Source organism: Mobula birostris, chromosome 1, assembly GCF_030028105.1.
Source record: "Mobula birostris isolate sMobBir1 chromosome 1, sMobBir1.hap1, whole genome shotgun sequence".
In the NCBI taxonomy this organism is placed as follows: Eukaryota; Metazoa; Chordata; class Chondrichthyes; order Myliobatiformes; family Myliobatidae; genus Mobula; species Mobula birostris.
In genome coordinates this window covers 150,495,551-150,522,409 of record NC_092370.1, presented here as the reverse complement: position 1 = coordinate 150,522,409, position 26,859 = coordinate 150,495,551, and the positions used below count along the sequence as shown (strand labels likewise).

General features: G+C 42.0%; 1 protein-coding gene across 10 annotated transcripts in view; it reads right to left on the bottom strand.

The window, feature by feature from the left end:
- The window catches only part of LOC140200467 (stAR-related lipid transfer protein 9-like), a 396,482-nt gene that overhangs the window by 132,308 nt on the left and 237,315 nt on the right, over positions 1-26,859 (bottom strand). For 8 of the 10 annotated variants that reach the window (XM_072263850.1, XM_072263869.1, XM_072263879.1 and 5 more), the window contains exons 13-16: positions 23,274-23,371; positions 8,552-8,629; positions 4,884-4,964; positions 2,507-2,686 (exon numbers count right to left, since the gene is read on the bottom strand). In XM_072263850.1, coding sequence (XP_072119951.1) covers positions 2,507-2,686; positions 4,884-4,964; positions 8,552-8,629; positions 23,274-23,371 — 437 coding nt within the window. Of the gene's footprint in view, positions 1-2,506; positions 2,687-4,883; positions 4,965-8,551; positions 8,630-10,355; positions 10,431-17,935; positions 18,084-23,273; positions 23,372-26,859 lie in introns of those variants that run through there. The other 2 variants (XM_072263896.1, XM_072263906.1) reach the window with 2 other exon arrangements.

The window sequence follows — 26,859 nt, the reverse complement described above, 5'->3', positions numbered from 1 at the left end:
ATCTAAGAAAAGCTGCAAAGAATAAATTGGTAACTACAGCCTAACGTTTAAGGAATACAAGCACTCGGAAAGACTGAAATAGTCAGCCCTTTTTGTGTGTGGAAGATCACATCTCATGAATTTGATTATGTTTTTGTGAAGTAACCAAAATGATTGATGAAGGCAGAGCTATCAACGTCTATATGGATTTCAGGAAGGCTTCTGATAAATTTCCAGGCTGCTATGTTAAGTTAGACTGCATGGAACTCAGAGAGAGCTAGCTAATTGGCTTAATGATAGGAAAACAGGGTGAGGGTGAGGGTGAGGATGAAAGGCTATTTTTCGAACTGGAGGCCAGTGACTGACAATATTGCAGAATTTAATAATGGACTATTGTAAAAATATTGTTAGTTTGTATTAATCTCAAAGTAAGGTCTAAACCAATAAGTACAGCAAAGCAACATATACTGATGATATTCAATCTTCATAGCTCACTGTCTGCTTTACACCATGCATATTTTGAACAGAATTTGAATGTTTTGAATGTATTCTATGCATGCCTTGACCAGAAAGGGACTGGAATGTTACCACCCACTCTGACAGCCTCCAATGCATCTAAACCTACAGTCACCACTGCAAATATAAAATTAATCTTCTGGAGGAGTGGACCCATGGAAAGCAACTGGCCCAGATGGTGTACCTAGCTGTGTTCTTCGATTCTGCATGGATCAGCTGGCAGGGGTACATGTAGACGTTTTTAACAACTCTCTGCTTCAATCTAAGGCTCCCATCTGTTTTAATAAGACCACTATCATCCCAGTACCTACAAAAACACAAAGTAACGTGCCTTAATGACTATTGTTTGGTGGCTCTGACATATTGAAATACTTCAAGAGGGTGATCATGGAATGCATTAATTCCAGCCTCTTACACCACCTTGACCACCAACTGCCAAAACAGGTCGATGGCAGAAGCCATTTCCCTGCCCCTACACTCATCTCTGAAGCAGTGGACAGGAAAGACACCTATGAAAAAACTTATGCTTATTGACTAGAGTTCCGCCTTTCATAGTATAATTCCAAGCAAACTCATCTACAAACTTCTAAACCTGGGACTAAACACCTCCTGTTGTAACCTGATCCTTGACTTCCTGACCAACAGATTGCAATTTGTAAGGATAGGTAGCACAACCTCTGCCACGATTATTCTCAGCATTGGCAAGCCACAAGGCTGCATCCTCAGCCCCTACTCTACTCACAACTGTGTGGCCCAATTCCACTCCAAATCCATCTACACATTTGCATATGATATCATTCTAGTGGACCGTATCTCAAATACTGTTGAGCTGGTGTACAGAAGGAGCCAGAAAGCCTAATGACATGTTATCTTGATAACAACCTTTCCCACAAAGTCAGCTGAACCGGTCAATGATTTGAGAAAAGGGGGTGGTGCACATTTTCCTATTTACATTAACAATGCTCAGGTCAAAAGGGTTGAGAGTTTCAAGTTCCTAGGAATGAAGCTCATCAATAGCCTATCCTGGTCTAACCATGTTAATGCCATGGTACGAAAGCTCACCAGTGCCTCTATTTCCTCATGAGGCTAAAGAAATTTGACATGTCCTATTTGACCCTCACGAATTTTTATTGTTGCCCACAGAAAGCATCTTGTCTGGATACATCACAGCTTGGTATGGCTGCTTCTCTGCCCATGAATGCAAAAAAACTGCAGAGAGCTGTGGACACGTCTTAGCACATCACAAAAACCAGCTTCCCTTACATGTAGACACATACTACCATGCTCAAAGACAGCTTCTATTCCACTGTTATAAAATCATGGAATATTTCCCTAGTAAGATAGGCTCGACCTCACAATCTACCCTGTTGTGAACTTGCACCTTACTGTCTACCTGCACAGCACTTCCTCTGTACTGTACCACTTTATTCTGCACTGTTGTTGTTTTACCTTGTACTACCTCAATACGTGACAACGATAAACACTAACATAAGCATAAAAGATCTTAATAAGGAGGAGAGAAAATTGTCAAATTGAGTTCAAGAGCTGCAAGATGATGTTTTAGCTCAATAACATTGTGGTTAAACCACACAGAGTATTGTGTTCCATCCTGGAAGCTTTAGAGAAAGTACAAAGGAGATTTACCAGGAAACTTTCTGGATTGGAGAATGTGTCTTATGAAGAAAGGTTGCATCCTTTCCTCATAAGACCCTAAACACATGTAACATTAGATCATTTTTCTCAATAAATAAATGAACAAGTATAACATCTTTTGTGTTATTTATTTAATTAGGTTCTCAATCTAGTTTTAGAACTTGCGTGAAGATCTGATCACGTTTTAGGTCATATTTATGCAGAAATGGAGAAAATTCCATAGGGTTCACAAATTTTCTAGCATCATTGTACTCCATGATCACTCTAAACATAGAATATATTGTACTGTTTGGTTTTAAATTCCAAATATATTTTGAAAATGGCAACAAAATACATTGAATCAATTCAAAAATCTTACCCTGAGATAATAAAGACAAACACCTGTACTTAATATATCCTCATCCACTGCTATTAAATGAGGTAACTGGGAGGCAACAATGACTCCTGTTTTCCTTCTGTTTATGTCCACATAATATTCCTCCATGATTGCTTTTGTGTCTTTCCATCTGTCTGTCCAGTCTTTGGTAAGCTGATCCACCTAAGAAAGATTACAGTAATACCTGATGTCAGTATTTCCTGAGACAAATTAATAACCATAAGACCATAAGACAAAGGAGCAGAAGTCGGCCATTCGGCCCATCGAGTCTCCTCCGCCATTTTATCATGAGCTGATCCATTCTCCTATTTAGTCCCACTCCCCCGCCTTCTCACCAATCTCTGCCTTAAATACACCCAATGACTTGGCCTCCACTGCTGCCCGTGGCAACAAATTCAATAGATTCACCACCCTCTGACTAAAAAAATTTCTTCGCATTTCTGTTCTGAATGGGCGCCCTTCAATCCTTAAGTCATGCCCTCTTGTATTAGACTCCCCCATCATGGGAAACAACTTTGCCACATCCACTCTGTCCATGCCTTTCAACATTCAAAATGTTTCTATGAGGTCCCCCCTCATTCTTCTAAACTCCAAGGAATACAGTCTAAGAGCGGACAAACATTTCTCATATGTTAACCCTCTCATTCCCAGAATCATTCTAGTGAATCTTCTCTGTACCCTCTCCAACGTCAGCACATCCTTTCTTAAATAAGACCAAAACTGCCCACAGTACTCCAAGTGAGGTCTCACCAGCGCCTTACAGAGCCTCAACATCACATCCCTGCTCCTATACTCTATTCCTCTAGAAATGAATGCCAACGTTGCATTCGGCTTCTTCACTACCAACCCAACCTGGAGGTTAACCTTAAGGGTATCCTGTACAAGGACTCCCAAGACCCATTGCATCTCAGAACTTTGAATTCTTTCCCCATTTAAATAATAGTCTGCCCGTTTATTTTTTCTGCCAAAGTGCATAACCATACACTTTCCAACATTGTACCTCATTTGCCACTTCTTTGCCCATTCTTCCAATCTATCCAAGTCTCTCTGCAGACTCTCCGTTTCCTCAGCACTACCGGCCCCTCCACATATCTTCATATCTTAGCCACAAAGCCATCTATTCCATAATCCAAATCGTTGATATAAGATAGGCTACAGATTGAGGAAAAGTGTGAGGTAACATACTTGAGAGCAAATTTGTTATTTTCTGTTTTTGTTATGGAACATTTTCTTATGCAGTTACTAGAGATGCAAAACATCTTATTTTACTTCCTACTACGTAGACACGGAAAACAGCCCTTCCATGCGAACACAGCAATTCATCTGCACTGCTTCCAGTTTAGTGAATTGCATTCAATGTTCTAAATGTGGTTCCTCCACACCAACCAACAAATGCTGATTGAGTAATAATTCTGCAGAGTATCTTTTCTCATTCCACAAATGTGACCTTGAGCTTCCAGTCTTCATTCACTTTAATTTGCTGTTCAATTCCCTCTCTGATTTCCTTGCCTTCTCTGTCATCTTTCATATGCCCCTTAAGGTATACTATTTCTCTACTCCACATGCTCCAACTGATGCAACTTCAACCCAACCATTCCAAGTGTTTGACAAGAACAGACCATTCTGCCCAACAAGGCTTGCCAAATTTCTATTCACATAGTGTGTTGAAATAACTATTGAGTTTAGATTTGAAAGACTTTTAAGGTACTACTGTCAACTATACAAGCAGGTAGTTTGTTCCATGTGTCCACAACTTGCTGTGTAAAGAAATGCTCCCTGATGTTAGTCTGAAATCACCCTTTAACCAGTCTTCACCAATGGCCCTGTATCCTCATTGATGGATCTGGACCAGATGGAAAAATGGGCTGAAAAATGGCAAATGGAATTTAATGCAGACAAGTACGAGATGTTGCACCTTGGTAGGACCAACCAGGGTAAATCTTACACAGTGAGCAGTAAGGGACTGAGGAGTGCAGTAAAATAGGATTTGGGAATACAGATCCATAATTCCTTGAAAGTGGCATCACAGGTAGATAGGTTGATAAAGAAAGCTTATGGCACACAGGCTTTCATAAATCAATGTTTTGTGTAAGGAGTTTGGATGTTATGGTGAAATTGTATAAGACATTGATGAGGTCTAATTTGGAGTATTATGTGCAGTCTTGGTCATCGACCTACAGGAAAGATCTAAATAAGATTGCAGAGAATATTTACAAGGACATTGCTGGGGCTTGAGGACTGGATATGGTTGAATACCTTATTCCCTAAAACAAAGAAGAATGAGGGGAGATTTGATAAAGGTACCCACAACTTCTTGAGAAGTTTTTTTCCCTCCATAACATGCCAATAAATAACCAACCTTCAGTTCATTTTGAAGTAGTATTTCTGTGAGGCTTCCATCTTTCTCATCATTTTCATCACTTAGGGGACTCAAGTTTCTCTGCCAATAAATCAATGAAGATCAACATTATCAGGTGCTTTTGGTGCACTAATGACAGCTTGATTGAGTACTCAAATAGGATTGTGACAGTAATCGAACACTGATTTGTGGTGACTGAAAATCTTCACATCTACACTCAAATCACAACAGTCTTGAAGTTTAAAATGGTTATCCCAATCAAAGAGCATTTTGAGCATAATTCAATGACAAAATAATACAGAAGTACCTCATTAACCAGTAAAAAAATACTACTTACAATAAGTCTAAGTTATTCCTTGTTTTATCATTGATCATTTTACACTATCGTAATTCTACTTTTCTTCCAGTCCTGAATCAACATCTACTTCAGACTGGTTTTAACTCAGCAGCAAAACTTGTATACCCACAACTGCAGAGCACACCCATCCCCTAAATCAGTCAATGGAGAAAGTCTGTGTAGATTTACTTCATTGTATGCACTTAAATTGCATTGTTAGTTCACTTGAGGGAGTGTTGAATTGATAAGGGGTGTTGAATTGATAAGGGCGTGTTGAATTGATAAGGTTAATTGATAAGGGAATCTGTCTGTTCAAATAGGAATGGGACTCCTCTAAGGAGGGCAAGGTATTTCTTCCAGCAAATGTTCATTCCACAACCAGTGTCACTTAAAGATACTAAATGGTCACTCATGAGTCAGCCTCTTACATATTTGCCTAAAAAATAACCAAACTTCCTGTAATCCCACTGACCTTGAAACTTTTTGTAACATACGAAGCATGTAATGTTTTATAAATGCCAGTCTTTTCTTTTTTCCATCATTAAAGTATAGGATGTCATCCATGAGAAAGATCAGAAAGCACCTGAGTTGACTGTTATTGCCAACAATAAACAGTTGATCAAAACCCCTGTTACTACGTCTATAAAAAGTATTCACCTCTTTGGAAGTTTTTGTTTTATTGTTTTACAACACTGAATCACAGTGGATTTAATTTGGCTTTTTTGACACTGATCAACAGAAAAAGATTATTTTGTGTCAAAGTGAAAACGGATCTCTACAAAGTGATCTAAATTAATTACAAATATAAAACACAAAATAATTGATTGCATAAGTATCCACTCCCCCCTTAACATGATATACCAAATCATCACTGTTGCAGTAATTGTTTTTAGAAGTCATATAATTAGTTAAATGAAGATCTGTTTTGGAGACCTATGTGCAGTCAAGCTGCTTCAATTGATTATAGTGAAAATACACTGTAATCAATTGTGTATTTTGGAAGGTCCAACTGCTGGTAAGTCAGTATCCTGGCAAAAACTACACTATGAAGACAAAAGAATACTCCAAACAACTCCGCAAAAAGGTCATTTAAAAGCACAAGTCAGAAGATAGATACAAGAAAATTTCCTAGTCACTGAATCATCAAATGGAAAGAATATGGCACAGCTGTAAATCTGCCCGGAGCTCGGACGAGTCGCCTGGCTTGGATCCTACGTTCCATGGGTGGAGGAAAGGCAGCTGCCTGTGGCTCATCCAGAGGTGTGTTGACATGCTCATGGTCATGTCATGACGGCAGGGCCATGGTAGCTGAATCCTCAAAATTTTGGTGGGCTGGTTTAAGGCCATCTTCTGAAATATGTTTAGATGTATCCCTCTTATTATCTTATCTTATCTTTTCTCCCCGTTCTGAAATGCAGAACGGGCCACCATAAGGGGGCCAAAGGAGATGTTGGCGGATGAAAACAAATGAGGCGGAATGTAGGTCAACAGGAACTCAAGGGTGTTGTACACCACGACGGGAGATAGGAATAGGAGAAAAGGAATTGAATTTACTGAGGAGGGTGGAACACTGTTGACAGGTTGACCAGGTGGTCATGGCATCAGGAATGAAATCACCTGGCACTTGTAATGGATAACCGTACACCAATTCGGCCACAGATGACTGCAGGTCCAGTTTTGGGGCTGTTCTGAACCCCAGCAGGATCCACTGGAGATGATCATGCCAACATACATTTGTCAGGAAGCCCTCAGGACAGCCTTTAAGGAGCGGTGAAACTGCTCACAGAGGCCATTAGACTGCGGGTGATACATCATGGTGTGAAGTAGCCTAAATTCGAGGTTCTGGGCCATCTGATATGAATTGGTCAAAGGAAACATCAGATGGGGTGCCAAACTGAGCAACCCAGGAGCTGATGAAAGCCCAGCCACGTCTGCAGCCATCATCAATGCTGGAGGGGCGATAGCTGGGCACCTACTGGAGGAGGTGCGTAAAACCGCGGGGGGGGGGGGGGGAATGGCCAATGAAGTCCACATCACTCAGGGACCTCAAAAAGTGCCAATGGCACTTGAACATGACTCAGGGACCTCAAAAAGTGCCAATGGCACCTGAACATGACCGTTAAATTTTGTCCACTGGCACTCCACAAAGGCTGCAGACCAATCGTGCACATCTTTCTGAGGCCATGCCAAACAAATTTTAGTGCAACCAATTTCTGTGAGGCCTTTTGGTCTGGATGCAAGAGGCCATGTATGGAGTTGAAAACAGCCCCTCTCCAGTTTGTGGGCACGATGGGACAAAGGCGACCACACAGGAGAGAAACCCAAATTTCCCCGAACTTAATGTCCTCACTGTCTACTACACCTCCAATCTTTGTATCATCAGTAAATTTGCTGATCCAATTTAGCACATTATCATCCAGATCATTGATATAGATGACAAATAACAATGGACCCAGCACTGATCCCTGTGGCACACCACCAGTCACAGGCCTCCACTCAGAGAAGCAATCCTTCACTACCACTCTCTGGCTTCCTCCATTGAATCCAATTAAATATCTAATCCAATTTACTACCTCTCCATGTATACCTAGTCACTGAATCTTCCTAACTAACCTCCCATGCGGGACCTTGTCAAAGGCCTTACTGAAGTCCATGTAGACAACATCCACTGCCTTCCCTTCATCCACTTTCCTGGTAACCTCCTCAAAAGACTCTAATAGATTGGTTAAGCATGACCTACCATGCAAAAAGCCATGTTGGCTCTCCCTAATAAGTCCCTGTCTATCCAAATACTTGTAGATTCTATCTGTATAGGTTCCATGACCTCACTACTTGTTTGCCTTATTTCCATTGACTCCATGCCAGTTTCCTTAGTAAATACAGACGCAAAAAACCCAATTAAGATCTCCCCCATTTCTTTTTGTTCCATACATAGCTGACCACTCTGAACTTCAAGAGGACCAATTTTAACCCTTACTATCCTTTTGCTCTTAATATACCTGTAGAAGCTCTTTGGATTATCCTTCACCTTGACTGCCAAAGCAACCTCATGTCTTCTTTTAGCCCTCCTCATTTCTTTCGTAAGTTTTTTTTTGCACTTTTTATACTCCTCAAGCACATTATTTGCTCTGTTTCCTATGTATGTCATACAGCTCTCTCTTCTTCTTTATGAGAGTTCCAATATCCCTTGAGGACCAAGGTTCCTTATTCTTATTCACTATTCATTATAGAACTATTTATTTTTAACATAGGTTTTGAGAATATGAAGCATGCCAATGTCAATATTTATCTTTTTTATTTCAAAAAATTCCATTTTTGTAGCAAAACTTACCAATCCAAAACTCATCAGCATGGATTTTAATCTGTCAATCTCCTCCCGTAGTTCACGAATCAGTTTTACGTTAGCATCCTGAAAACAGATACAAACCTTTGTAAAATGTTGAAATCGAGTCTAGTACAATGATATTTTACACATACTGTAATAATACTGAAAAATACATACACATACCAAAAAATAATTTCTGAGGTGCAATGAAAATTAAAAAAGGATTTTGAATTCTAAAATAAAAATAGAAAATACTACAAACACTCAGCAAGTCAGGCAGCATCAGTGGAAAGAGAAACAGAAACAGATACCATTTCAAGATGATAAAGGCTATGCAACCTTAAGGGTTAAGTCTGTTTCTCTCTCCACAGATGCTGCCTACTTCCGGTATTTTCTGTTTCTATATATATTAATTGATTCATTATTTTAAAGATTTCCCTTTAAAAATTTCACAAAATTCTATTTTATTGGCACAACTGCAATCCTGCTACTAACACAGCTTTTGTGCTTCCCTGATATTAATCATTCCACAATGCTCATGCCATGTATTTAAATCGCAATATAAAATACACCTCACAAGTATATTAGCAAACAAAATTTAAACAACAAACTGAGAAAAGTAACATTAGAACATATGATCAAAATTTTATTCCAAGAGATATACAGGAATGTTTGCAAGAAGGAATAAACACAGGAAGGTAATTCCTGAGCTTGTGGTCTTGGCAGCTCAACAAACAACTGCCAATGGTGCAGCAATTAAATTTTGGGCTAATCACAATATTTGAATGTATCACAACAACTTCAGAGTTGGTGGATATTACAGCATTCAAGGGGGCAAGATCAAAGGAGAAATTTTAAATTGAGACACTGCTTATATATTAATGTCAAATTCTGTCTTTTTATTCTGTAAAGTGCCCAAATGTTCTTATTCTGTTGAACTTTGATGCTTGGTCAAAATCTTAAGTTTTATTGAGTATTTTACAAAAGATGAAGTAGGAATTCCTTCAAACATTATACAGCTGCTAGTCAAAAGGCCAGCTTATCCTCATTTTAAGCTTTGTTCACAAGACGATGGTAAGGTTAGGAGTGTCATGGGTTTATTTAAGAAGGGGGAAAATATAGTAAGATAGTAAACCTGGAATGAACAAAAACAGAATGCAAAGAATTCAACAGATATACAAAGAGAAAGTGTGTTGAAGACATAATGTTGGTCTCACGAAGTCAGAAACAGGGAAATTATAATGGTGAGCAAAGAAATAACATACCAACTGAACACAATCTGGATCTGGCTTCACAAAGGATATTACAAGTAATGTTGGGGAACCTATGGTCTAGTTAGAGTGAGGAACAGAAGAAAATCAGTATGAGTAGAGATATGGTTTTTGAGAAACTGAAGCATCAGATCCTGATGGTGTACTTTGCAGGGTACTACAAACCTGTGCTGACCAACTGGATGGATCGTTCAAGGATGTCTTCAACCTCTCACTACTGTAGTTGGAGTTGGAGGTTCCCAGTCTACCTTAAAAGGGATTGATCATACCAGAGCCCAAGAAGATCAGGATGAGCTGACTCAATGACTATCACTGGGCAGCGTACACATCTACTGTGATGAAGTGCTCCGAGAGGTTGGTCATGGCTAGAATTACCTCCTGCCTAAGCAAGACCCACTGTAATTTGCCTACCACTACAACAGGTCTTCGGATCACCCGGATGCAACAATCAGGCAGCTGTTTATTGATTATAGTCCAGCATTTAACACCATTATCCCCTCAATACTAATCAACAAGTTTCAAAACCTGGGTCTCCATACCTCTATTTGCAACTGGATCACTATCAGTACACATCTCCTCTTCAACACAGATGCACTTCAAGGATGTGTGCTTAGCCCATTGTTCCATTCTTTAGACTCATGACTATGTGACAAGGCACAGCTCAAATGCCATCTATAAATTCAGCAATAAGACTGCAGTTGTTAGCAGAATCTCAGACATCAACAAGGAGGCATTCAGGAGCAAAACAGATCAGCTGGTCGAGTGGTGTCACAATAACAACATCAGCAAATCCAGATTGTCAACTGGATGGGGAAGTTAGGAGAAGAATGAAGAGTCAGCAGTGGAAAGTGTGAGCAGATTCAACATTCTATTTTAATGCGAGGAGTATTATGAATAAAGCGGATGAGCATAGAGCATGGATCAGCACTTGGAGCTACTTGGACCTATGATGTTGTGGCCATTACAGAGACTTGGATAGTGCAGGGGCAGAAATGGCTACTTCAAGTGCCAGGCTTTAGATGTTTCAGAAAGGACAGGGAGGGAGGTAAAAGAGCATGGCACTGTTGATCAGGGATAAGTGTCACGGCTGCAGAAAAGGAGGAAGTCATGGAGAAGTTGCCTATGAAGTCTCTGAGGGTGGAAGTTAGAAATAAGAGGGGGTCAATAACTCTACTGGGTGTTTTTTTTTATAGACCACCCAATAGTAACAGGGGCATCGAGGAGCAGATAGGGAGACAGATTCTGGAAAGGAGTAATAATAACAGCGTCGTTGTGGTGGGAGATTTTAATTTCCCAAATATTGACTGGCATCTCCCTAGACTGAGGGGTTCAGATGGGGTAGAGTTTGTTATATGTGCTCAGGAAGGTTTCTTGACACAATATGTAGATAAGCCTACAAGAGGAGAGGCTGTACTTGATCTGGTATTGGGAAATGAACCTGGTCAGGTGTCAGGTCTCTCAGTGGGAGAGCATTTTGGAGATAGTGATCACAATTCTATCTCTTTTACCATAACATTGGAGATGGATAGGAACAGACAAGCTAGGGAAATGTTTAATTGGAGTAAAGGAAAATGCAAGGCTATCAGGCAGAAACTTGGAAGCATAAATCAGAAACAGATGTTCTCAGGGAAACGTACAGAAGAAATGTGGCAAAAGTTCAGGGGATATTTGTGTGGGGTTCTGAGTAGCTATGTTCCAACGAGACATGGAAAGGATGGTAGGGTACAAGATTCATGGTGTATAAAGGCTGTTGTAAATCTAGTCAAGAAGAGCTTACGAAAGGTTCAAAAAACTAGGCAAAGATAGGAATCTAGAAGATTATAAGGCTAGCAGGAAGGAGCTTAAGAATGAAATTAGAAGAGCCAGAAGGGGCCATGAGAAGGCTTGGCGGACAAGATAAGGAAAACCCCAAGGCATTCTACAAGTATGTGAAGAGCAAGAGGATAGGACGCGAGAGAATAGGACCAATTAAGTGTGACAGTGGAAAAGTGTGTATGGAACTGGAGGAAATAGCAGAGGTACTCAATGAATACTTTGCTTCAGTATTCACTATGGAAAAGGATCGTGGCTATTGTAGGGAGGACTTGCAGTGGACTGAAAAGCTTGAGCATGTAGATATTAAGGAAGACAATGTGCTGGAGCTTTTGGAAAGCATCAAGTTGCATAAGTCATCGGGACCAGACGGGATGTACCTCAGGCTACTGTGGGAAGCGAGGGAGGAGATTGCTGAGCCTCTGGCAATGATCTTTGCATCATCAGTGACGATGGGACAGGTTCCCAAGGATTGGAGGGCTGCGGATGTTGTTCTCGTAGTCAAGAAAGGGAGCAGAGATAGCCCAGGAAATTACAGGCCAGTGAGTCTTACTTCAGTACTTGGTAAGTTGATGGAGGAGATCCTGAGAGGCAGGATTTATGAACATTTGGAGAGGCATAATATGATTAGGAATAGTCAGCATGGCTTTGTCAAAGGCAGGTCGTGCTTTACGAGCCTGGTTGAATTTTTTGAGGATGTGACTAAACACATTGATGAAGGTAGAGCAGTAGATGTAGTGTATATAGATTTCAGCAAGGCATTTGATAAGGTACCCCATGCAAGGCTTATTGAGTAAGTAAAGAGGCATGGGATCCAAGGAGACATTGCCTTGTGGATCCAGAATTGGCTTGCCCACAGAAGACAAAGAGTGGTTGTAGGCAGGTCATATTCTGCACGGAGGTCGGTGACCAGTGGTGTGCCTCAGGGATCTGTTCTGGGACCCCTTCTCTTTGTGATTTTTATAAATGACCTGGATGAGGAAGTGGAGGGATGGGTTAGTAAATTTGCTGATGACACAAAGGTTGGGGGTGCTGTGGATAGTGTGGAGGGTTGTCAGAGGTTACAACAGGATATTGATAGGATGCAAAACTGGGCTGAGAAGCAGCAGATGGAGTTCAACCCAGATAAGTGTGAGGTGGTTCATTTTGGTTGGTCAAATATGATGGCAGAATATAGCATTAATGGTAAGACACTTGGCAGTGTGGAGGATCAGAGGGATCTTGGGGTCTGAGTCCATAGGACACTCAAAGCTGCTGCGCAGGTTGACTCTGTGGTTAAGAAGGCATACGGGGCATTAGCCTTCATCAATCGTGGGATTGAGTTTAAGAGCCGAGAGGTAATGTTGCAGCTATATAAGACCTGGTCAGACCCCACTTGGAGTACTGTGCTCAATTCTGGTCGCCTCACTACAGGAAGGACATGGAAATCATAGAAAGGCTGCAGAGGAGATTTACAAGGATGTTGCCTGGATTGGGGAGCATGCCTTATCAGAATAGGTTGAGTGAACCCGGCCTCTTCTCCTTGGAGCGACGGAGGATGAGAGGTGACCTAATCGAGGAGAGGCAATGATCGTGTGGATAGTCAGTGGCTATTCCCCAGGGCTGAAATAGCTAGCACGAGAAGGCATAGTTTTAAGGTGCTAGGAAATAGGTACAGAGGAGATGTCAGGGTTAAGTTTTTTCATGCAGAGAGTGGTGTGTGTATGGAATGGGCTGCTGGCGGCGGCGGTGGAGGCGGAAACGATACGGTCTTTTAAGAGACTCCTGGATGGCTACATGGAGCTTAGAAAAATAGAGGGCTATGGGTAAAGCCTAGGTAGTTCTAAGCTAGGGACAGCTTTGTGGGCCGAAGGGCTTCCTTGTGCTGTAGGTTTTCTATGTTTCTATTCTTTGGATTCTGGATTAGTTTCTATGGCTTGGATAGTAGCTTCTTTCTCTGGTTACCTTCTTGCATTTAATACAGATAAATATTTCGCAATTTTCCTTAATCATGTCAACCATTAATATTCCATCTTTGCTCTCTTTTTGTAAGTAGTCTTGTTGTTCCTCCTCAATTTTTAGCTCTACAACAAGCATGCACTTTTTTTTCTTTATCCAATCCTCTTTATTTCCTTAGACTTAGATTAAGGCTTCCTTAGACTTGTCCTTATCTTTCAGATTTATGGAAATACATTGGCCCTAAACTCTCAGTATTTCATCCTTATTTCCACCTCATTTGTCAGATGCAAATTAACATGCAAGTAGCTGCTCCTAGTCTATTTCTGCCAGATCCCAAAATATATTGAAATCAGCTTCCCCAATTCAGGATGCAAACAACAGGAATTCTGCAGATGCTGGAAATTCAAGGAACACACATCAAAGTTGCTGGTGAACGCAGCAGGCCAGGCAGCAGCTCTACGAAGAGGTACAGTCGACGTTTCAGGCCGAGACCCTTCGTGGGTCTCGGCCTGAAACGTCGACTGTACCTCTTCCTAGAGCTGCTGCCTGGCCTGCTGCATTCACCAGTAACTTTGATGTGTGTTCCCCAATTCAGGATCTTAATTTCTCAACCATTGTTCATTCCCTTTGTATGACTACCTTGAAACCTACAGAGTGATGGTGAATATTTCCAAAATATTCTCCTGATGATGCTCCAAACCCCTGCCCAGTTACATTAACTGGGATTAGACCCAGTTAGATGGCTCAAACACCATCTACAAATTTGCTGAAGATACAACTATTGTTGGCAGAATCTCAGATGGAGATAAGAGGGCATACAGGAGACAGATATTAGTTGAGTGGTGTCGTGCCTTGTGCTCAATGTTAGTAAGAACAAAGAGCTGATTGTGAACTTCAGGAAGGGCAAGACAAGGGAACATGAACCAATCCTCATAGAGGAGTCAGATGTGGGGAGAGTGAGCAGTTTCAAGTTCCTGGGTGTCAAGATCTCTGACAATCTAACCTGGTTCCAACATATCCATGTTGGCAAGACAGAAGCTACATTTCATTTGGAGTTTGAAGAGATTTAATTTGTCACCAAAAACACTCAAAAACTTCTATAGATGTATGATGGAGACCATTCTGAGACCAGGCTGCGTCACAGTTTGGCATGGGACAGAAAGCTGTAAGATTAGACAGATTCATCTTGGGTTCTAGCCTCCGTGGTATCCAAGATGTCAACAAGGAGCAGTGTCACAGAAAGGCAGCATCCATTATTGAGGACCCCCATCACACAGTGCATGCCCTCTTTTCACTGTTACCGTCATGAAGCCTGAAGAAACATTCAACAATTCAGGAACAGCTTCTTCCCCTCTGCCATGTGATTCCTAAACAGACCTGAACCCATGAACACTATCTCACTTTCTTTTAACATACAGTTTATATTAATATAAAGTATTTTGTCTCTTCCCCCCTCACCCCCAGAAGTATTCATATTTTATTGTTTTTACAAAACTGAATCACAGTCGATTTATTTTGGCTTTTCTGAAACTGATCAACAGAAAAAACACTTCCATGTCAAAGTGAAAACAAATTTCTCCAAATTGGTCTAAATTTTTTACAATTATTAAACACAAAATAGTTGACTGCATAATTACTTATTGCCTTCAAGTCAATATTTAGTAGATACACATTTGACAGCAATTACAGCTTTGAGTCTGTGTGGATAGGTCTCTATCAGCTTTGCACATCTGGACACTGCAATTTTTTCACCATTCTTTTTTACAAAACTGCTCAAGCTCTGTCAGATTGCATGGGAATCATGAGTGAACAGCCAAAATTCTCAATTGGATTGAGGGCTGGACTCTGACTTGGCCACTCCAGGTTGTTTTTAAGCCATTCTTGTGTAACTTTTGGCTTTTTGCTTAGGGTCATTATCTTGGTGGAAAACAAATTTTCTCCTAAGTCACAGTTCTCTTGCAGACTGCATCAGGTTTTCCTCCAGGATTTCCCTGTACTTTGCTGTATTCATTTTACACTCTATCTTCACAAGCCTTGCAGGGACTGCGGCAGTGAAGCATCCCCACAGCACCATGAAGCTAGCACAATACTTCACAGGAGGGATGGTGAGTTTTTGATGATGTGTAGTGCTTGGCTTATGCCAAACATAGCGTTAGTCTGATGGCCAAAAAGCTCAATTTTGGTTTCATCAGATCATTGAACCTTCTTCCAGCTGACCTCAGAGACTCCCACATGCCTTCTAGCAAACTCTAGCAGAGATTTATAGACAATAGACAACAGGTGCAGAAGTAGGCCATTTGGCCCTTCGAGCCAGCACCACCATTCACTGTGATCATGGCTGATCATCCACAATCAGTATCCAGTTCCTGCCTTATCCCCATAACCTTTGATTCCGCTATCTTTAAGAGCTCTATCCATCTCTTTCTTGAAAGCATCCAGAGACTTGGCCTCCACAGCCTTCTGGGGCAGAGCATTCCATATATCCACCACTCTCTGGGTGAAAAAGCTTTTCCCTCAACTCCGTTCTAAATGGCCTACATCTTATTCTTAAACTGTGGCCCCTGGTCCTGGACTCACCCATCAGCAGGAACATGCTTCCTGCCTCCAGCGTGTCCAATCCCTTAACAATCTTATATGTTTCAATAAGATCCCCTCTCAGCCTTCTAAATTCCAGAGTATACAAGCCCAGTCGCTCCAATCTTTTGACATATGACAGTCCCACCATCCCAGGAATTAACCTTGTGAACCTACGCTGCACTCCCTCAATAGCAAGAATGTTCTTCCTCAAATTTGGAGACCAAAACTGCACACAGTACTCCAGATGTGGTCTCATCAGGGCCCTGTACAGCTGCAGAAGGACCTCTTTGCTCTTATACTCAATTCCCCTTGTTATGAAGGCCAGCATGCCATTAGCTTTCTTCACTGCCTGCTGTACTTGCATGCTTGCTTTCAGTGACTGATGTACAAGAACATCTAGATCTTGTTGTACTTCCCCTTTTCCTAACTTGACTCCAATTAGATAATAATCTGCCTTCCTGTTCTTACCACCAAAGTGGATAACCTCACATTTATCCACATTAAACTGCATCTGCCATGCAGCTGCCCACTCACCCAACCTGTCCAAGTCACCCTGCATTCTCATAACATCCTCCTCACATTTCACATTGCCACCCAGCTTTGTGTCATTGGCAAATTTGCTAATGTTACTTTTAATTCCCTCATCTAAATCATTGATATATATTGTAAACAGCTGCGGTCCCAGCTCTGAACCCTGCGGTACCCCACTGGTCACCGCCTGCTATTCCGAAAGGGACCCGTTAATCACTACTCTTTCTTTTCTGTCAGCCAGCCAATTTTCAATCCTTGTCAGTACTCTGCCCCCAATACCATGTGCCCTAATTTTGCCCACTAATCTCCTATGTGGGACTTTATCAAAGGCTTTCTGAAAGTCCAGGTACACGACATTCACTGGCTCTCCCTTGTCCATTTTCATAGTTACATCCTCAAAAAATTCCAGAAGATTAGTCAAGCACGATTTCCTCTTTGTAAATCCATGCTGACTCGGACCAATCCTGTTACTACTATCCAGATGTGTCATAATTTCATCTTTTATAATTGACTCCAGCATCTTTCCCACCACCGATGTCAGGCGAACTGGTCTATAATTCCCTGTTTTCTCTCTTCCTCCCTTCTTGAAAAAAGGGACAACATTAGCCACCCTCCAATCTATAGGAACTGATCCTGGATCTATAGAACATTGGAAAATGATTACCAATGCGTCCATGATTTCTGAAGCCACCTCTTTAAGTACCCTGGGATGCAGACCATCAGGTCCCGAGGACTTATCGGCCTTCAGGCCCAACAGCATTTCCTGCCTAATATAAATTTCCTTCAATTCATCCATTACCCTAGGTCCTTTGGCCACTATTATATCTGGGAGATTGTTTGTGTCTTCCCTAGTGAAGACAGATCCAAAGTACCTGTTCAACTCGTCTGCCATTTCTTTGTTCCCCATAATAAATTCACCCACTTCTGTCTTCAAGGGCCCAATTTTGGTCTTAACTATTTTTTTCCTTTTCACATACCTAAAGAAGAAGAAAAAGAAGTCTTTTTCAACAGTGGCTTTCTCTTTGCCCACTCTCCCATAAAACTGCGACTGGTGAAGCACCCGGGCAACAGCTGTTGTATGCACAGTCTCTCCCATCTCAGCCACTGAAGCCTGTAACTCTTCCAGAGTTGTCATAGTTTTCTTGGTGACCTCCCTCACTGGTCCCTTTCTTGCACGGTCACTCAGTTTTTGAGGACGGCCTGCTCTAGGCAGATTTACAGCTGTGCCATATTCTTTACATTTCTTGATGATTCACTTAACTGTACTCCAAAGGACAATCAGTGACTTGGAAATTTTCTTGTATCCATCTCCTGACTTGTGCTTTTCAATAACCTCTTCATGGAGTTGCTTGGAGTGTTCATTTGTCTTCATGGTGTAGTTTTTGCCAGGATACTGACTCACCAGCAGTTGGACCTTCCAAATACAGGTGTATTTTACTACAATCAACTGAAACACCTTGACTGCACACAAGGGATCTCCATTCAACTAATTATATGACTTCTAAAACCAACTGACTGCACAAGTAACACACATAAAAGTTGCTGGTGAATGCAGCAGGCCAGGCAGCATCTCTAGGAGGAGGTACAGTCGACGTTTCGGGCCGAGACCCTTTGTCAGGACTAACTGAAGGAAGAGCTAGTAAGAAATTTGAAAGTGGGAGGGGGAGGGGCAGATCCGAAATGATAGGAGAAGACAGGAGGGGGAGGGATGGAGTCAAGAGCTGGACAGTTGATTGGCAAAAGGGATATGAGAGAATCATGGGACAGGTGGCCTAGGGAGAAAGAAAAGGGGGAGGGGGGAAAACCAGAGGATGGGCAAGGGGTATAGTGAGAGGGACAGAGGGAGAAAAAGGAGAGAGAGAAAAAGAATGTGTGCATATAAATAAATAACAGATGGGGTACGAGGGGGAGGTGGAGCATTAGCGGAAGTTTTAGAAGTCAATGTTCATGCCATCAGGTTGAAGGCTACCCAGACGGAATATAAGGAGTTGTTCCTCCAACCTGAGCGTGGCTTCATCTTTACAGTAGAGGAGGCCGTGGATAGACATATCAGAATGGGAATAGGACGTGGAATTAAAATGTGTGGCCACTGGAAGATCCTGCTTTCTCTGGTGGACAGAGCATAGATGTTCAGCGAAACGACCTCCCAGTCTGCGTTGGGTCTCGTCAATATATAGAAGGCCACATCGGGAGCACCGAACGCAGTATATCACCCCTGTCGACTCACAGGTGAAGTGTCACCTCACCTGGAAGGACTGTCTGAGGCCCTGAATAGTAGTGAGGGAGGAAGTGTAAGGGCATGTGCAGCACTTGTTCAGCTTACAAGGATAAGTGCCAGGAGGGAGATCAGTGGGGAGGGATGGGGGGGGGGGAACGAATGGACAAGGGAGTCGCGTAGGGAGCAATCCCTACGGAAAGCGGGGGGGGGAGGGAAAGATGTGCTTAGTGGTGGAATCCCATTGGAGGTGGTGGAAGTTACGGAGAATTATATGTTGGACCCGGAGGCTGGTGGGTAGGTGAGGACAAGGGAAACCCTATTCCTAGTGGGGTGGTGGGAGGATGGAGTGAGAGCAGATGTGTGTGAAATGGGGGAGATGTGCTTGAGATCAGAGTTGATGGTGGAGGACGGGAAGTCCCTTTCTTTAAAAAAGGACATCTCCCTCATCCTGGAATGAAAAGCCTCATCCTGAGAGTAGAAGCGGCGGAGACGGAGGAATTGTGAGAAGGGAATGGCATTTTTGCAAGAGACAGGGTGAGAAGGGGAATAGTCCAGGTAGCTGTGAGAGTCAGTAAGCTTACAGTAGACATCAGTAGATAAGCTGTCTCCAGAGACAGAGACAGAAAGGTCAAGAAAGGGGAGGGAGGTGTCAGAAATGGACCAGGTAAACTTGAGGGCAGGGTGAAAGTTGGAGGCAAAGTTAATAAAGTCAACGAGCTCAGCATGCGTGCAGGAAGCAGCGCCAATGCAGTCGTTAATGTAGCGAAGGAAAAGTGGGGGACAGGTACCAGAATAGGTTTGGATCTTAGATTGTTCCACAAAGCAAATAAAAAGGCAGGCAGAGCTAGGACCCATACGGGTGCCCATGGCTACACCTTTAGTTTGGAGGAAGTGGGAGGAGCCAAAGGAGAAATTATTAAGAGTAAGGACTAATTTCGCCAGACGGAGCAGAGTGGTGGTAGAGGGGAACTGGTTAGGCCTGGAATCCAAAAAGAAGTGGAGAGCTTTGAGACCTTCCTGATGGGGGATGGAAGTATATAGGGACTGGACATCCATGGTGAAAATAAAGTGGTGGGGGCAAGGGAACTTAAAATCATTGAAAAGTTCCAGAGCGTGAGAAATGTCACAAATATAGATAGGAAGGGATCGAACAAGGGGGGATAAAACAGTGTCGAGGTATGCAGAAATGAGTTTGGTGGGGCAGGAGCAAGCTAAAACAATAGGTCTACCAGGACAGGCAGGTTTGTGGATCTTGGGTAGGAAGTAGAAAGGGAAAGTGCAGGGTGTGGGAACTATAAAGTTGGTAGCAGTGGATGGGATAAAGTCGGTGATGGTGTGGGAGAAAATGGCCTGGTGCTCCTTAGTGGGGTCACGATCGAGGGGTAAATAAGAGGAGGTATCCGCAAGCTGTCGCTGTGCCTTGCCAAGGTAGAGGTCAGTACGCCAGACTACAACAGCACCCACCTTATCGGCGGGTTTTATAGTAAGGTTAGGATTAGTGAGGAGGGAGTGGAGAGCAGAGCGTTCGGAAGGAGTGAGGTTGGAATGGGAACACTCAACTTGTGTGGACTGCACAAGTGATGATTTGTTGTGTCCTATTAAAGGGAGTGAATACTTATGCAAACAATTATTTTGTGATTTATATTTGTAATTAATTTAGATCACTTTGTCGAGATCTGTTTTCACTTTAACATGAAAGAGTCTTTTTTTGTTGAGCAGAGTCAAAAGTGTCAAATTAAATCCACTGTGATTCAGTATTGTAAAACAATAAAACATGAAAACTTCCAGAGGGGGTGAATACTTTTTATAGACACTGTATATGGTTTCTGTTTTTCACTATCTTTAATCTAACTATTTAAAATACACTTAAATACTTTAATTTATTTACTTATTTCTTTTACTTTCAATATTATCATGTATTGCATTGACTGCTGCTGCTAAGTTAACAAATTTCAGGACACACGCCAACAATAATAAACCTGATTCTTATTCTGCAGCTTCTGTTTGGGACTACCAACATCATTTTCATTATGTGCCATGATGTATGACGTGGGCGATCATGGGCTATGAGCATGATTGTTCTTGGCAAATTTTACAGAAGTAGTTCGCCATTTCTTTCTTCTGGGCAGTGTCTTTTAAAATATGATGGCAGAATTAATGGTAAGATTCTTGGCAGAGTGGAGGATCAGGGGGATCTTGGGGTCCCAGTCCATAGGACACTCAAGGCAGCTACGCAGGTTGACTCTGTGGTTAAGAAGGCGTATGGTGTATTGGCCTTCATCAATTGTGGAATTGAATTTAGAAGCTGAGAGGTAATGTTGCAGCTATATAGGACCCTGGTCAGACCCCACTTGGAGTACTGTGCTCAGTTCTGGTCGCCTCACTACAGGAAGAATGTGGAAGCTATAGAAAGAGTGCACAGGAGATTTACAAGGATGATGCCTGGATTGGGGAGCATGCCTTATAAGAATAGGTTGAGTGAACTCGGCCTTTTCTCCTTGGAGTGACGGAGGATGAGAGGTGACCTGATAGAGGTGTATAAGATGATGAGAGGCATTGATTGTGTGGATAGTCAGAGGCGTTTTCCCCTGGGCTGAAATGGTTGCCACAAGAGGACATAGGTTTAAGGTGCTGGGGAGTAGGTACAAAGGTAAGCTTTTTACTCAGAGAATGGTGAGTGCGTGGAAAGGGCTGCTGGCAACGGTGGTGGAGGCGGATACAATAGGGTCTTTTAAGAGACTTTTGGATAGGTACATGGAGATTAGAAAATAGAGGGCTATAGGTAAGCCTAGTAATTTTTAAGGTAGGAACATGTTCGGCACAACTTTGAGAGCTGTTTCTAAAACAGGTGACCCCAGCCATTATCAATACTCTTCACAGAATGTCTGCCTGGCGTTAGTGCTCGCAAAACCAAAACTTGTGATATGCACCAGCTACTCATACGATCATCCACCACCTGCTCCCATGGCTTCACATGACCCTAATCGGGGGTCTAAGCAGGTGTTACACCTTGTCGAGGGTGGTCTGCAGGTTAATGCAGAGAGCAGTGCATTACACCACCTTTGATAGAGATACATTTCCACCCAGCCACCTAAACCATCAACAAAACAGCTCAAAAATCTCCTGGATACACTTCAAAGATTCCATACGCTCCAAGTCTTTCACCCTACAGTGATCCCAGCTTATATTATGCATTTTGGAATCTCCTACTACTACCCAATTAATGCTTACACTTCTTGATTTGCCTATATATGTTTAGGCTGTAGTATAAAACACAAAAAGTGACACTCTTTCTATTTGAGCTTGATGCGCTCATCCCTGCAAATGTCACTTTTGTTTTATACACCTTTTCCCCACTCTCCTGTGATGCCTGAAGATAATCATATCTTGAATTGCCAGTCTTGCAATTTGTTTAACAAGTCTATGAAATAATAACAATATCATATACCAAACTACTAATCAATGCTCTTCGTTCATCCATATTACAAGCCATACTCCTTGCACCAAAATAGATGCAATCAGCCTGGCATTCCTCTCATGTTTTATTATATCCATACATGCTATGTTTACTCAACCAAATTATTTTCCTTTGAATATGTGACTCTACCTAAACCTCTCCTTCCCCAACCAAGGACAGGAGCAAAACTGTCTAGTTGCCTTGAGCACTGAGAATACATTTAATTTTCGATTCAAGTGATAAATGATATTGCTGTCATGAATGCACTGAAGGTTCAGCAGTCCGACTCCTGGGATGGCAGGACTGACAAATGGAAAGAGACTGGGGCAATTCGGATTACATTTGCAGGAGTTCAGAAGAGTAAGAAACTTATAAAATTCTGATGAGACTGGTCAGGTAATAGAGGAAGTACATTCTTGCTGGTGGAGGAGCCCAGAATCAGGGATTCCTGCCTCAGGACAGGCCATATGGAACTGAAATGAAGATAAACTTCTTCTCTCAGAGGGTGGGGAATCTGTAAAATTCTCCACCACAGAAGCAATTGAGGCTAACACTAAATGTATTCAAGAATAAGTTAGATATATATTAATGGCCAAAGAGATCAAAGGGCATGGAGGAAAGCAGGTAAAGGCACTGATTTTGGATGATTAGCCATGGTCACGTTGAAAGGCCAGACAAGCTCAAAAACCAGAATAGCTTAATCCCAACATTTGCTTTTAAAGTGTGACAATGGAACAGAAATGAGCCTGACATCTCTTCTCCATTTCAAGATATGTCAAGAACTCAAGAACTGTACTTTGATCCTGCATTACACAACTCAGCTCTCCATTAATCAGCAAATCAACCCATTTAATCAAGAGTAGTTGCTACTTTAAATAAAAGCACATTAAATGCACTCATTACAAATGATTACTGTTTTCCCACCTCATTCACATGTGGCTTGTTGACAATATTCTTTGCATGTGCTGCATATCGTAAGGTGCTGATAGTTTCGGTGTAACTGGTGCTTGCAGGTGAGATTGCTGTCGTCAAAACATGAACATTATGATGAGAATATTAATCATGAAAAACAAAAGAATTGCAACTTAACTGTAAAAGAAAAATTGGAAAATGGACAACCATAGCAGTAAATAACAGAAATGGGTCACTCCCAGTTTTGGAATTTAAAAAAAATATCTACAGCTACAAAATAGTACAGTGAATGCATTATAGCAGTAATGTAAAACACTATCACAAAGAAAAGCATGCAACTGTAATAATTACAATAATCCAGAAAAATCTATTTCCACCCAATTTAAGAGTGCTACTTCTTACAACCCTTGTGACATCTCATGGTCAAGCCAGGATCTGAAACGGTATTGTTCTGAATACAAGGGTTGCTTGAATGAGTGAACACATGGACAGGAACCACTGCATGACCAAGAGAAGTGTTATGAATTGAACCTCTTGTACGAACATCAGAAAGCACTTGAACTCAATACAAGTTTGTGACATGGGATTCCTTCAAGAGTTAACATAGTTTCAACAGGCCAAATGGCCTCAGACCCGTACAGAGATACAGCAAGGAAACAGGTCTATGCCCCCACTGCATCTGCCGCAACCATCAACACCCATTTACATTAATCATACCCAGCTCGTTTTGTTGCCTGACTTCCAAAATCATATGGAAATCGGAAATATGAAAGAGGTAAAACAAATAAAAAAGAGAAATTAATCATTGAGGAGCCAGTTGACTGAAGAGTGGTGAATATTATGCTTATTTAAGGGGGGGTCCAAGTAAAAGCTGGGAAATATAGAGCAGTAAGTCTAACATCTATAGTTGGAGAGGATTCTGATGGATAAGATACATATGCATCTGGAAAGATAGGGCTTGGTTAGGATTAGTCAGCACAACTTTATGTGTGGGAGATCACACCTTACAAACCTGATTGAGATTTTTGATGATATGACATAGAAGGTTGATAGGGGCAGGGTAGTTGGGATGGTCTTTATGGGCTTTAGGATGATCTTTGATAAGGTTCCACATGGTAGACTGCTCTGAGAGTTAGTTCACATGGAATCCAGGGAGAACTGGCTAATTGGATATATAATTGGCTTCACAGCAGGAAGCTGAAGGCGATGTGGAAGGTTATTTCACAGACTGGAGGCCTGTATCGAATATTTTGATTAATGGGTCAGTGCTGGATCCATTGTTGTTTGCCATTTGTATCAATAATTGAATAAGAATGTATACAATATGGTTAATAGGTTTGCAGAGGACAATACAACAGATAGTATAGTGAACAGTAAAGATGGTTATCAGACTTACTTGGGTGCAATCATTTGAGTAATACCACAAGACCATAAGATATAGGAGCAGAATTAGGCCATTGGCCACCGGATCTGCTCCATCATTTCATCATGGCTGATCCACCTTTCCTCTCAGCCCCAATTTCCTGCCTCTCTCTCTATCCCCTCGTGCCCTGACTCATCAAGAATTTATAAACATCTGCCTTAAATATATATAAAGACTTGGCTTCCACAGCTGCTTGTGGCAACAAATTCCACAGATTCACCACTCTCTGGCTAAAGAAATTCCTCCTCATCTCCATTCTATAAGTGGGTCAAGGAATAGCAAATGGAGTTTGTGACAAGAATACACATAGATAAGATGTTAGCTGTCCTGTGTGATCAGCAGTTGGTCTGCCACCTGTCTTCAAGACAGAGATAAGGAACACAATGAAACAGCATCTGGAGATGTGTAATGAAGGGACGGGGGAGAGAGAGCTATCTGGAGCGGCTCCCCCTTTGAACCCTGAACTATTTGAAGTGATGGACAGGCGATCTGGAGACGTGTAATGAAGGGATGGGCGAGAGAGCTGTCTGGAGCGGCTCCCCCTTTGAACCCTGAGCTGTTTGAAGTGATGGACAGGCGATACCCCAGCAGGGGGATAAAAAGGGACAGGTTCGCTAAGGCAGGACACACGACACCCGAGGTAACGAGACCCTGGAAGCGGTGTGCCTCTCACGAGTCAGTGGGAAGTACCGGACCTTAAACGCACAGGGTGGAAAGGTACGATCAGCGGGAACCCGGTGTGTGTCCACCCTCGCTTGGGTGCCGGGTTCACTGCAGAGGATCGACCGCATCTGGAGGAGGGGTCACAGTCGATGACCTCAGGTGACATCACCAAGGACCTGCCTGAAAGCTGCTTGTGAGCCATATCTCCGGTCTGTGAGTGGAAGCCGTTCTGAATGATCAGTCGCTCTCGTTCTCTCTCCCTCCCCCCACGTTGTCCATCGCCATGGCAACGATTACTGCGAACTGAACTAAATTGGACTGAACTTTTGTGTCACTTTGAAATTTGGTCATTTACCCCTAGACAACGATAGAGCTTGATTGATGCTGTTATCTTAATTCTGTGCACATGTGTGTTTATCATTGCTGAACTGTTGCATTTATTATCCTTTCGATTACTGCGTTGCTTGTTTCTTTAATAAAACTTTCTTAGTTCTAGTAATCCAGACTCCAACTGAGTGATCCATTTCTGCTGGTTTGGCAACCCAGTTACGGGGTACGTAACAAGTTTAATTTGGATAAGCACAAGATGTTACATTTTGTAAAGTCAAATGTGGGTTAGGCATTCACAGTGAACAGCAGGGCCCTGGGGAGCATTGTAGAATAGAGAAAGATCTGGAGTTGAAGTACATGGTTCAAGAAGGGAATTTGTAGAATGCCTATGAGATGGCTTTTTAAAGCAGCCTGTGGTTGTGCATGGTAGGGGAAATGCAATTCTAGATTGGGCATTGTGTAATGAACCAGATTTGATTGGGGTGCTGAAGGTAAAGGGACACTCAGGAGGCAGTTTGACAGGGAGAAGATAAAGTCAGAGGTTTAAGTATAACAGTGGAGTAAAGGAAATTACAGAGGCTTAAGAGAGAAGCTGACTAAAGTTAATTCAAAGGAGACTCTATCAGGGATGATGGGAGAACAGCAATTGCTGGAGTTTCTGAGAGCATTTCAGAAGGCATGGGATAGATACCCAAAGATGAAGAATTATTCTAAAGAGACAATATGGCAACCATGGTTGACAAGGGAAGTCAAAGACAGCATAAAAGCAAAAAACAGGGCATATAATATAGCAAAGATTAGTGGGAAGAAGAATTGGGAAGCTTTTAAAAACCAACTGAAGGCAATGAAAAAGTCAAAAGGAGAAAGGATGAAATACGAAGATAAGCTAACCAATAATATAAAAGAGAATACTAAATGATTTTTCAGATATATAAACAGCAAACGAGAGGCAGGTGTGGATATTGGACCACAGGAAAATAACACGAGAGGTAACAAGAAATGGCAGAGAAACTTAAATATTTTGCATCTGTCTTCACTGCGACAGACACTAACAGTATGATTGAAATTCGAGAGTGTCAGGGGGCAGGGGTGAGTGTAATTGCTGTTACTAAGTGCTTAGAAAAAGTCTGAAGGTAGATAAGCCACCTGGACCAGTGTCCAAAGTTCTGAAAGAGGTAGATG